This window comes from Siphateles boraxobius, unplaced genomic scaffold (genome assembly GCF_051911475.1).
Source record: "Siphateles boraxobius isolate OS27281-9 unplaced genomic scaffold, OSU_SipBor_1 68, whole genome shotgun sequence".
NCBI classification, from domain to species: Eukaryota; Metazoa; Chordata; class Actinopteri; order Cypriniformes; family Leuciscidae; genus Siphateles; species Siphateles boraxobius.
In genome coordinates this window covers 11,057,754-11,069,793 of record NW_027509195.1, presented here as the reverse complement: position 1 = coordinate 11,069,793, position 12,040 = coordinate 11,057,754, and the positions used below count along the sequence as shown (strand labels likewise).

Below are 12,040 nucleotides of genomic sequence, written 5' to 3'. Positions count from 1 at the left end.
AAATCCCTGATCGAGGAACACAGTGAAACTGATAGTCCCAGGTTGTGGAGCTTCAGCACCAGCTTGTCTGGGAGAACTTTGTTAAAAGCTGAGCTGAAGTCCACAAATAACATCCTAACATAAGTGTTGGGGTGCTGCAGGTGTGTCATGGCTATATGGAGTGCTAGCAAGACAGCATCCTCCGTAGAGCGGTTCCTCCTGTAGGCGAACTGAAGGCTATCGAGACCATCAGGGATAACATCTCTGATGTGATTAAGAATGATCCTCTCAAAACACTTCATGATTACCGGGTTAGGGCGACTGGACGGTAATCATTGAGGAATGTGCCGACTGATTTTTTGGCACAGGCACAGTGTTAGAGGTTTTGAGGCAGACGGGGACCATAGCAAGCTGCAGGGACAGGTTAAAAATGTCCAGGAAAACTCCTGCAAGCTGGTCAGCACATGATTTCAGAGCCCAGTCCGACACCCTATCTGGTCCTGCAGCCTTGTTGATTTTGATGTTCTTTAGGGTATAACACACTTGGTGCCTCTGTAGGACGAGGGGCTGGTGCTGCTCCTCTAGTTGGGGGAGGTGCACAGTCTCTCTGCTGCTCACTGAATCAAAGCGTGCAAAGAAGCTTTTCAGGGTATCTGGCAGAGTGGGTTCATGACTGACCTGCCGGTCACTGTGCTTATAGTCCGTAAAGGTCCTTATACCTCTCCACATATTACGTGGGTTGTTGTTATTGAAGTGCTTCTCAATGCGCTGTTTGTACTTCAGTTTTGCCAGTTGGATACCCTTTTTCAGTTCTTTCCGGGCCCTACTGTAAGCCGGCCTGTCTCCTGACCCGTAAGCTGCATCCCGGGCTTTGAGCAGATGCCGCACTGTACCATCCAACCATGGCTTCTGATTGGGAAAAACCATGATGGTCTTTGTGGGCAGGACAACGTCAGTGTAGAAATGAACATAGGGCAGAACAGCAGAAGTATATTCCTCATGATTAACACCCTGTTTGAACACATCCCAAGAGCTCGAAACAGTCTTGTAGTGCTGAGGAGGCCTCCTCAGTCCAGATCTGCACGGTTCTAGTTGTAGGTTTAGTCCTGCAGATCAGAGGTTTATAAGCCGGGATCAGCTTCACTGTAATGTGATCTGACATGCCCCGGCGTGGAGCTGCATAAGCTTTATATGCTCCCGGAATGTTACAATAAACCTGATCCAGTATGTTATTTTCTCTGGTTGGAAAATCAACGAATCTATGAACTTAGAAAGCACTGATTTCAGCTCTACATGGTTAAAGTCCCCAGCTACAATCACAGCTGCCTCTGGATTTGTGTTCATCTGCGTGCTAATCAGACAATACAGTTCCTCCAGTGCTTATTTAGCATTTGCTCTCGGTGGTAAATAAGCTGCTATGATTATAACAGAGCCGAGTTCTCTGACCAGTTTGAACGGTCTGCACTTCACTGCCAGATATTCCAGATCAGGGGAGCAGAATGTCCCGATAAGATTAGTAGCAGTACACCACAAGTTATTAATGTAAAGCACCAAACCTCCGCTTTTGTTCTTCCCTGAAGCTGTGGTCCTGTCGGCTCGGAACAGAGAGCGCCCCGCTAGCTCTACCGCAGCGTCGGGTATGTTATTATCCAGCCAGGTCTCTGTGACGATCGCCACAGAGGGGGGGGGTGGTGAAAGCCCCAATAAGCCGCTGCAGCTCCGGTGGTATAGAATCCAGCTTGGGGGGTGCATAAAGTCCTGATTTTTTTCCCAGCTCCAACATTTCAGCCCTACCGTATTGTATTTTTTCGCAAGTCCTTGAATAAGCGACGAAGACACATACAAAAACATAGAAAGAAGTAAAAAAAGCAGAGAGCTCCGAGCCGCTGCGTACACACGGGCCGCCATGTTTAACAGTCTATTGTACTGCCATATTTATTTGTCATATATTTGTCATATTTAAACAATGGCTAAGTTGCTAAACGCATCTTGTTCACATGTAAGGGCCCTGTTCATGTTGGACAGACATTTTAATTGCATTTGGTGTCTGTTATGAGGCACAAAGACACACTTTATGTATATGCCCCCATAACTGCCGTTTTAGCTGAGTGGGATCTCTGGGCATTTGCGGGAACAGCTCCGTGTTGCAAGCACCAATCCGGTTCGTTTTTTTTTCTATAGACATTACTCACAAAGGTATAACGATCAAGATTAACTTAAAAATTGCCCGGAGTTCTCCTTTAATCTTCTCTGCCCTGTCAGAGCGCTAATAATCTATCTGGAGCTTTCTGCGTCTTTTAGACAATCAGAACAGCTTTTTGTCTGCTTTGGTGGTAGATCCAAGGGGGATCCAGTCACTAAGCAAAGACTGTCTAGATGGATAGTGGATGCTATTTCTATGGCTTATACCGCAGCAGGTCAAGTTTGCCCTATAGGCATCAAGGCCCATTCGACCAGAGGTATGGCCTCGTCATGGGCTTGGTCATCTGGCATTCCCATTAGTGATATTTGTGATGCGGCTGGCTGGTCCTCGCCTTCCACATTTATGAGTTTCTATAATATGGAAGTGCCTTCCTTGCAGGCGAAGGTGCTTTCGTATGATTAAGACCCGTCGGTGGCCGTTCTTGTCATATATTACTGTGCACAATCACATTCACATATATATAAAACCCGCTGCTGGCCGGTTGTATTTCATGCATAAACCCGCTGTTGCCGGTTATATTGACATATATATATAAAACCCGCTTTTGGCCGGTTATATGACATATATAAAACCCGCTTTGCCAGTTATATTCCATACATATATAAAACCCGCTTTGGCCGGTTATAATTTCATATATAAACCCACTTGACTGGTTATATGTTCATATACAAATAACCCCGAGAGTGTCTGGGTTCATTGGTGTAATATGTTGGGTTATTTCTAACTGATGTGCACTATTTTAGACCTGACGGTGTCTGGTCTATTTATACATAATTATGCGGTTATGGCTTGTTCTGTATGTTCAGGGGTCCTGAGTTGCAGTGGCAGCCCGTTACTCAGTGCGGCGTTTTGCATGGCGTCCCAACTGCGTATAGCTACGCAATACGAAGTGACCGTTTGAAAGGGAACTACTTGGTTACTCACGTAACCTCAGTTCCCTGAGTTAGGGAACGAGTATTGCCTAGCCAGCCGCACTATAGTAACATGGCAAGTTGTCGCTTCAGTCGTTAAACCTGCTATAATGGCGAATTCGGGGACTATTATAGACTGAGGTCACGCCCCCTTGGCGGGCTCTGACGTGTATGACGCAGAGTGATCTCATTGGTCACACGCCCGCGTCATTGGATGTGCAGTTGCCGCAGCGCAGCCTATGAGCGAGCCAGACACTCATATTCTAGTTGTGCAGCTGCAAATGCGCTTTACAAAAAAGGCTTTAGTAAATCGAGGAAAAGGAGTTTCCCCCACTGCGTATAGCTATGCAATACTTGTTCCCTAACTCAGGAAACTGAGGTTACGTGAGTAACCGAGTAGTTTTCTGCTGCTTTTGTAAGCTCTCGCTTTTGTAAGACGGTTCATCGCTCCCTAGGAAAATTGCTTTGCTGTTTGTATTACCTTAGTTCTCCAACAAATATTATGATTAAATGGTGGAGAACATCGTATCTATAATGTATAAGGTAATTAAAAAAACATCCCACTCTGAAACGTCTGTGCTTACAAAGTCCGTGCATGAAATCACAGCATATTTTGTATTTCGAAAGGAAGGGGTTCATCGAAATCGGCGTGTTTGAGCCAGACTGAGGAGAGAGGAGCTATAATAATGTAGCCTATGTTTTTGAACAATCAAGCACGAAAACATATTCTAGTACACCCCAAAAACGAAATCAAGTCTTCGTAACCTCCTGGGGCCGGATGGATTACTTTTATAATGGATGGATGCTTTTTTGGGCTTCAAAATCTAAGGTACCATTTACTCTCATTATAAAGCTAGGAAGGGCCGGGATAGTTTTTAATAACTCAGAATGTGTTTGGCTGAAAGAAGAAAGTCATTTACACCTGATGGAAATAATTTTCATTTTTGGGTGAACTAAAACTTTAAGGAAGGAGTTTAAACTAAGGTAAGTGATACAATAGCCTATTTAATTATTAAGCCATTTAGTTGCAAACAATTAAATGGATAAAGACTTCATGTGTTTCTGCCCTTCAAAAACTTGGTAACTTCATAAAGTGAATTTAACAAGTTTCCACTTGATTTATATTATAGCTCTCTTGAATGCAATTAGGTTTTTGGATAACATTTGTTAATGTACTTTTATTATGCACATTGATAACCAAGTTATCCAAATAGAATAGAATAGTAAGCGTTAGTTTTAATGGATTAATTGTTGACAAAAAAGTATCTTTAGTAGTTTCTTGAATTAAATATTTAAGCTTAGCTATTGCGGTCAACCAAAATCGCAGTTGTTAGCGAAGTACATCTGTGTTAAAAATGATTGGCTTGTACGTAGTTTTTCACATATTAACATATGACTATAGGCATGTTTAATGTAAATTAATTGGACGAATTAATTGGACTTTCCAGTACTATGTGTGTTGGCAATGTTACCTTATCTAACCCCGTTCTTTTGCTTTTGCAGAGTAAGAGAATTGTGGATAAGACAGAATTATTAGTATAGAAAAAAGTCTGAAAAAAGAGAACGCGATTATCCCTTCCTCTTTAATGCTGTAAAGACATTTGAAATAACAAATTATTTGGCGAAGTGATATGGAACTATAATGCGGTCAAGACCTACCTGGAAGTACTTTAGCAAGGTACGTACTGAACTGTAATTTTTGTGTACTGTTACACCCCTACTTAAATGTAAACATGGTAAAGACATGCCTAAATATTTTGACTTCTCTATCACAAAAACATAATTTTTGTGTTTTTTTTAATGTGATGTAATCTTTAATTATGCTTATATAAAGACTTAAATAATTGAATAAATAGTTTATAATTTAAGGAAATAACATGGACTAATACTTACGGAGCAGGAGAAAACCAGTGCAGCAAAGCCCAGAGGTAAGCAGCAGCACAGCATGGTAAAGATGGAATAACACAGGTAATCTGGCTCTGGATTGGCCAGTGGAGCGGCGGTCACAAGAACTGCAGGCTGCACGGAGACCATGGATTGCCCTGGATATGGCCCTTGGGCATAGGGGCCCTGGGGCACTGGCTGGCTTGGAAAGGATGGAGGGTATCCAGCAGGAATGTCCTGGTATGCTGGTGGTGGTGGTGTAGGCTGCAGCATTCCTGATTTCTCAGATGAATTCCAGGCACCTTGGGGCTGATTGCTGGGATCCATTTTTCTGATTATTGACTTTTGATTTTATATGTAATTTGCTTTGCCTTGTGCTCTGCAGAGACTTATTGCTGTACTCCGGTTCAGACTCATATACCTCGGCAATGAATGGCCGCAGCAAATGGGAGGCGAGTTGTAGGTTATTGGCTGTAAGGGAGTGTCAAGAACTTTGGCACTGTTCCCATCATACTGTGTGACTGCAGGATCCATTTTTTGGTCTCACATTGACCCTGATGAGAGACATAAAATATAAGGAGGTTCAGCTGGATTATTTCATAACAACTGAGCATATTTTTTTGGACCTAGTGACAGTGAATCTGTCAGCAGTCAGTCTAGATTCAAAACAAGGTTATAAACTCAACCTTCCACTGTTTTAGAAGAAAAAGCACTTAATAAATTGAGAAACACCTTTTAAATGAATAATACACTTTAAATAAAAAGCGTTGAAAACCTTATGAATAGAAAAGCAAATTTACAGAACTAAACATTTTTTCTTTTATTCAAAATGTGTATTTTACAAAATAATTTAAACACTAAACTACACTAAAATTGCTAGAAATAAAAAACAAAGCCATCTGTCTAACCAAGTTGTGTTCTAAATTTAAAGTTGATATCACACAAATTAAGCCATTAATTTAGCCACAAACAGGATTCAAATCACCTTTTCCAGGGTGAGGCAATGTTTGATTTCATAATTGTTTTCACTGGATGATTTTGATGATGATTTTGAGTGTTTAGTTCACCCAAAATGTTTAATTCTGTCATTAATTACTCACCCTCATGTCGTTCCAAACCCGTAAGACTTCGTTCATCTTTGGAACAGTTCAGAGCTTTCTGAACCAACCATAGACTACTACGTCATTGCAACTTTCAAGGCCCAGAAAGGTAATAAAGACCTATTTAAAATAGTCCATGTGACTACAGTGGTTCAAATGAAATGTTATAAAGTGACAAGAATAGTTTTTGTGCACAAAAAACAAGCAAAAATAACAACTTTATTCAACAATTTATTCTCTTCTGCAGTGGCGTGCACAGACCTCCTCTGGGGCAGGGGCGGAAGGACCAAAAAGTGAAAAAAAAAAAAAAAATAAGAGTTCCTTGTTTTTTATCCTTTATTTCCTTGGCATTCTATGAAAAGATGTTGATACAAATTAGAATGCATAACACATCAAACGAAAATAGGGATATTATTATAATATTACTAAATATTTTTTAGAACACAACTTTTATGAATTTTGAAGCATATGAGCAACCCCACGGTTGCATGACTTTGACGTCACCATCACTATGCTTCCGACAACTCTTTCAGGGTACGTTTATATGACAACGATGTACTAAGAACAGGAGTTTTCGCAAACAGACAACAACATAAAAAAATCCCCTTTCACAAGGATTTGCAAAAACGACTAAAAACGCTAGACTGAACACGTAATACGCCTGCGCATAACGTCACAGTTTTCGAAATCTTGCACCTTGAAACTCGTTTTCAAAAGCTAGCATTTTCAGGGCCACAAAATGCCATTGTCATGTAAATGAACGGCCAAAATGTTTTAGTTGAAAACGGTGCATGTAAACGGCCCCTCAGTCTTTGTTTAAAAACATTTTCCCTGAAAGTTAAAGTTAATGTTTTCAAGAGCGCTATTACTAGCCTATATGAATACTTTTATATGCATATAGTGTTAGCTATCATGAAATCAGTATCCCTTTACAATAAGGTTTCATTAGTTACATTTGTTAACATGAACTAATAATGAACTGCACTTCTACAGCATTTATTAATCTTAGTTAATATTAATTTCGGCATTTACTAAAACATTATTAAAATCAAAAGTTGTTTTTGTTAACATTAGTTAATGCACTGACTGTGACATAACATGAACAAACAATTAACAGGTGTATTATTATTAACTATATTAACAAATACAGTAACAAATGTGTTGCTCATGGTTATTTCATGTTAGTTAATACATGAATAATAAACAAATGAACCTTATTGTAAAGTGTTATTATGAAATCAAAGATATAAATTCCTTACAATTTAGAGTTGGACATGGACTTAAGATTTCATTTCACTATGTATTTCCCCTTGGATAAAAACGAATGACATTTTTTTAGACTCAGAATCCGGCTGAAATCGAGTTATACTTTTATTTTAGTTAAGCATAACTCGCATGCTGCAGCAACTTTTACAGTGGCATGGTAGGATTAGGATAAATGTAACTTTTCCATATTAGCTTAAAGGGATAGTTCACCCAAAAATGAAAATTCTGTCAGTATTTACTCACCCTCATGTTGTTCCAATCCCGTAAGACCTTCGTTCATCTTCGGAACACAAATTAAGATATTTTTGACGAAATCTGAGAGCTGGATCACTCCTCCATACTCCTCCATAGGCTTCTTGAGGGATTGAACTTGCAGGCCCCGAAAAGTTATTACAGACATCGTTAAAATAGTCCAAGTGACTACAGTGGCTCAATCTTAAGTTTATCAAGTGACGAGAATACTTTTTGTGTGCAAAAACAAACAAAAATAACAACTTTATTTCAACTATTCGTTTCCTTCTCTGTTGGCCTCTAGTCAGTTAAACTAGTGTAATGGCGTAGATCTACATCACACGTAGGCTCACTATTGGCCGACGCTGGTCATGTGGGTGATGCGTGTGACGTACAACAACAGAAGCGCTACACTATTACACTAGTGAACTGACTGCGGCTGCCAGCTTAAACCGGTCATACTCCTATTTGCGTTGCATAGCAGCAGTAGATGCCAGAGCACTGTGCAGCGTATTCCTGCTCAAATCGGCGGACCATCACTCGGGGATTACTTTACACAAGTAAGATTTAACATTTAACATTACCGTACTATTAGTTGTATTTTGTGAACAAAATATTCAATGTGTCCTGTATCGTAGCTACGTGTATGACATTTGCAGCAAAAAAACCAGAGTGAAAATCAGTTCGGTATTCAGTGAGATATGATTAATTAAATGCGCTGGCAGCTCATTGCACCTGCCAAACAGATTACACTGAGCGGAGCGGGTGACCGGTTTAAGATGGCGGCCCCACGGCTCGTCCGCGCCAATAGGCAGTAACGGTCGATAGGGCGTCTATCTATAGCAGGGGTGTCCAAACTCGGTCCTGGAGGGCCACTGTCCTGCAGAGTTTAGCTCCAACCCCAATTAAACACACCTGAAACAGCTAATCAAGGTCTTGATTAGCTGTTGAAGGTCATTAGGCATGCTAAAAACTTACAAGCAGGTGTGTTGAGGCAAGTTGGAACTAAACTCTGCAGGACAGTGGCCCTCCAGGACCGAGTTTGGACACCCCTAATCTATAGGGATCTCCCAGTCACGTGACCCCTAGCCGCGTGTCAGCCATTTTGACGGAATACATCCGTCAGCTACTCAGTGGCATTTGATCTATTATTAGGGGTGGACCACCCCTAATAATAGATCCATTGCCGTGGTGGGTAATATATATTATTAGTATATTATTATACTAATAATATAATTACATAAAAACGTTTTGACATGGGCTACAGTGTGTTAGGTAAATGCATACCAGTAACGTTACTGACTCTGAAGCTAACTGAGCAGTTCCACGGCTCTCTTATCTACTCTTTACTACTACTTTAATACTGTTTCTAGCTAATGTTGGTAGTTTTTTTTCACTCAATGTCAATGTCAATGTCAATGTCACATTTATTTATATAGCACATTTCCAAGGCCAAGGCCTACCAAAGTACTTCACAATAAAAACACAAAGATATTATTCACAGACTGATACAATAAAAACACAATAAAATAACAAATGCTAAAAATAAAAGTACACATAGAATATAACATTCATCAAGGCAGCTCCCCTGTGCCAAAAGCTACTTCAAACAAATGAGTCTTCAGCAATGATTTAAAAGTGGACAAGCTACTAGCAGTCCGCACAGCTACAGGCAGTGAGTTCCAGAGAGTGGGACCTGCCACTGAAAAAGCTCGATCACCACTGGATCTCCGTTTCGATCTAGGAACCTCCAGGACCATCAGACTGGCTGAACGAAGGTCTCTGGAGGGCCTATGCAACGTGACAAGGTCTGTAAGGTACTCTGGGGCTAACCCATTGATACATTTAAAAACAAATAGAATAACCTTAAAATCAATCCGATATTTTACTGGAAGCCAGTGAAGGGATGAGAGCACTGGAGTAATGTGCTCCCGCTTCTTCCTGCCACTTAAAAGACGAGCTGCTGCATTCTGTACAAGCTGCAGACGATAAAGCTCAGACTTCCCAATGCCTGTATACAAGGAGTTACAGTAATCCAGGCGTGAGGTAATAAAAGCATGAATGACTTTTTCTAGGTCAGCCTGTCTCAGATACGGTTTGACTTTAGCTATCAGTCTAAGCTGAAAAAAGCTAGCCTTAACCACAGCACTGACCTGCTTATCCAGTTTAAAAGCACTATCAACAATCACTCCAAGATTCCTGGCATGGGATCTTAAGTGAGGTGCTAGTTGGCCAAGGGCACTGGTAAGAACCTGAACCAACTCTGGACGACCAAACAAGACAACCTCCGTTTTATTCTCATTAAGTTTTAAAAAGTTTAGGTCCATCCATTTCTTAATATCGCTCATGCAGTTTATCACGGCCTGCAAAGATTCTTTAGCTGGAACCTTTAGCGGAAGATACACCTGCACATCATCAGCGAAGCAGTGGAAGGAGATGCCATGCTTCCTGAAAATTAATCCCAATGGTAGCATATACAGGGTAAATAGGAGTGGACCCAGAACTGACCCCTGCGGTACCCCACAGGTCAGAGGGGCCACTGAGGATGAAAACTGTCTCATTTGTACTGAGATTGATCTGTCTGTTAAGTACGACTCAAACCACTTTAGGACAGTGCCTTTTAAGCCAACACAGTGCTCTAAGCGCCACAGAAGAATTTTATGATCAACTGTGTCGAAGGCTGCAGTCAAATCAAGCAGAATTAAAATGGCACAGTTGCCAGTATCAAGGTGTAAGAACAGATCATTAAAAACTTTTAATAGAGCAGTCTCCGTACTGTGACGAGACCTAAAACCAGACTGAAACTGTTCGTAAACATCAGCTGTTTTTAAAAATTCTTGGACCTGCATTAACACAACTCTTTCCAAAACCTTTGAAATAAACGGGAGCTTAGAAATGGGTCTAAAATTAGACAAAACCATAGGGTCTAAGTTCTTCTTCTTCAGGAGAGGCTGAACTATGGCATGTTTAAAAGAAGATGGAACGCAGCCAGAACTAAGACACAAATTAATAAATTTCAAAATAAAAGACTCCACTGAACAGAAGACCTCCTTAAACAGACATGATGGAATACTATCCGTTTGACAGTTAGCAGGGCGTAAATGTGCAACTATCTCATTCAGTTCAGTAGGGGTGACCGGTTCAAAGCTGTCAAAGACAGCTGTGCTTGCTATAGGAGCTGAGGGGACCTGAGCAGACCGAGATAGTGGGATTCTAATAGCAGAGATCTTGTCTGTAAAAAACTGCAGAAAAGCCTCACACAAACTAGAAGAAGGCTCCAAACAGACAGCATCACCACAGTTCACCAGTGAATCAAATACATTAAAAAGAACCTGAGGCTTATGAGCATTTTTTGACACCAGTGAGGAGAAATAATCAATTTTTGCAGTTTTTACAGCCTGCTGATAATTAATAAGACTGTCCTGAAGGAGTTCCCTAGAAATTTGAAGATTGTCCTTTTTCCATTTTCTCTCCGCCTGTCTACATGTGCGCCTGAGCGTACGAGTGGACTCATTCAGCCAGGGCTCCTTCTGAGGCTTTATGCGCTTTAAAGTCATGGGTGCAATCGAATCTAAAATCTTAGTACAGAAAGAATCAAACATTGCTATGCATTCATCCACACTGCGGTCATTAAGATCATCCAAAGAATATAAAAAAGAGTCTTTAAAAATAGCACAAAACAACTGTGGAGTTCCAGAATTAAAAACACGAAGACGGCGCAGAGGAGCTGCGCTTAGAGAGGGAGCAGGCACAGAGATGGAAAATAAAACAGGTAAATGGTCAGATAAAAGTGTGTGGCCGATCTCAGTTATCTGTATGTCCAGCCCATATGACAGCACAAGATCCAAAATATGACCCTTTTCATGCGTGGGCTCCCGAACAGACTGCATAAGGTTGAAAGAGTCAATTACATTCATAAAGTCTTTGACCAGAGGTCTGTTCTCACAACACACATGTATATTGAAATCGCCAACAATCAAAAAGTGGTCATATTTAAGAGTGACACCCGATACAAAGTCTGCAAAGTCCCGAACAAAGTCTTTGTTGAATTTTGGTGGCCGATAGACCACCACACAGAAAAAAGTTTCCGAAAGCTTTACCTCAAAGAGTTGCAGCTCAAAGCTGGAGTAGCCTGCAGTTGAAGATTGTTGACAGCAAAAAGTAGATTTAAAAATGGATGTCAGTCCTCCACCTTTACCGGTAATACGAGGGGAGTTAAAATAATTGCATCCAGGGGGAAGAAGCTCCGATAAAGGAGTCAGATCACCTTCACGCAGCCAGGTTTCCGTCAGGAACATAAAATCCAAATTACGTGCGATAAAGAAATCGTTCAGTAAAAACGTTTTGTTTGTGACAGATCTCACATTCAGCAGAGCCAGATTTAAAGTAACAGTGTCAGATGCGGACAGGACATGCTTCAGGGATCGAAGGCTCAGACGATCCACACCTCTTCTCCTAGTCGGTAC

At 41.0% G+C, this 12,040-nt stretch overlaps 1 protein-coding gene across 2 annotated transcripts in view; it reads right to left on the bottom strand.

Annotated features, from left to right (window-relative positions):
* Positions 1 to 12,040, bottom strand: part of LOC143722932 (synapse differentiation-inducing gene protein 1-like) — a 98,799-nt gene that overhangs the window by 8,096 nt on the left and 78,663 nt on the right. Inside the window, exon 1 of one of the 2 annotated variants that reach the window (XM_077214701.1) lies at positions 4,987 to 5,378. The exons of the other annotated variant lie outside the window; for it this stretch is intronic. Within the exon in view, the coding sequence (XP_077070816.1) occupies positions 4,987 to 5,304 (318 nt within the window). The 5' untranslated portion in view covers positions 5,305 to 5,378. Of the gene's footprint in view, positions 1 to 4,986; positions 5,379 to 12,040 lie in introns of those variants that run through there. 2 annotated transcript variants of the gene reach the window in all.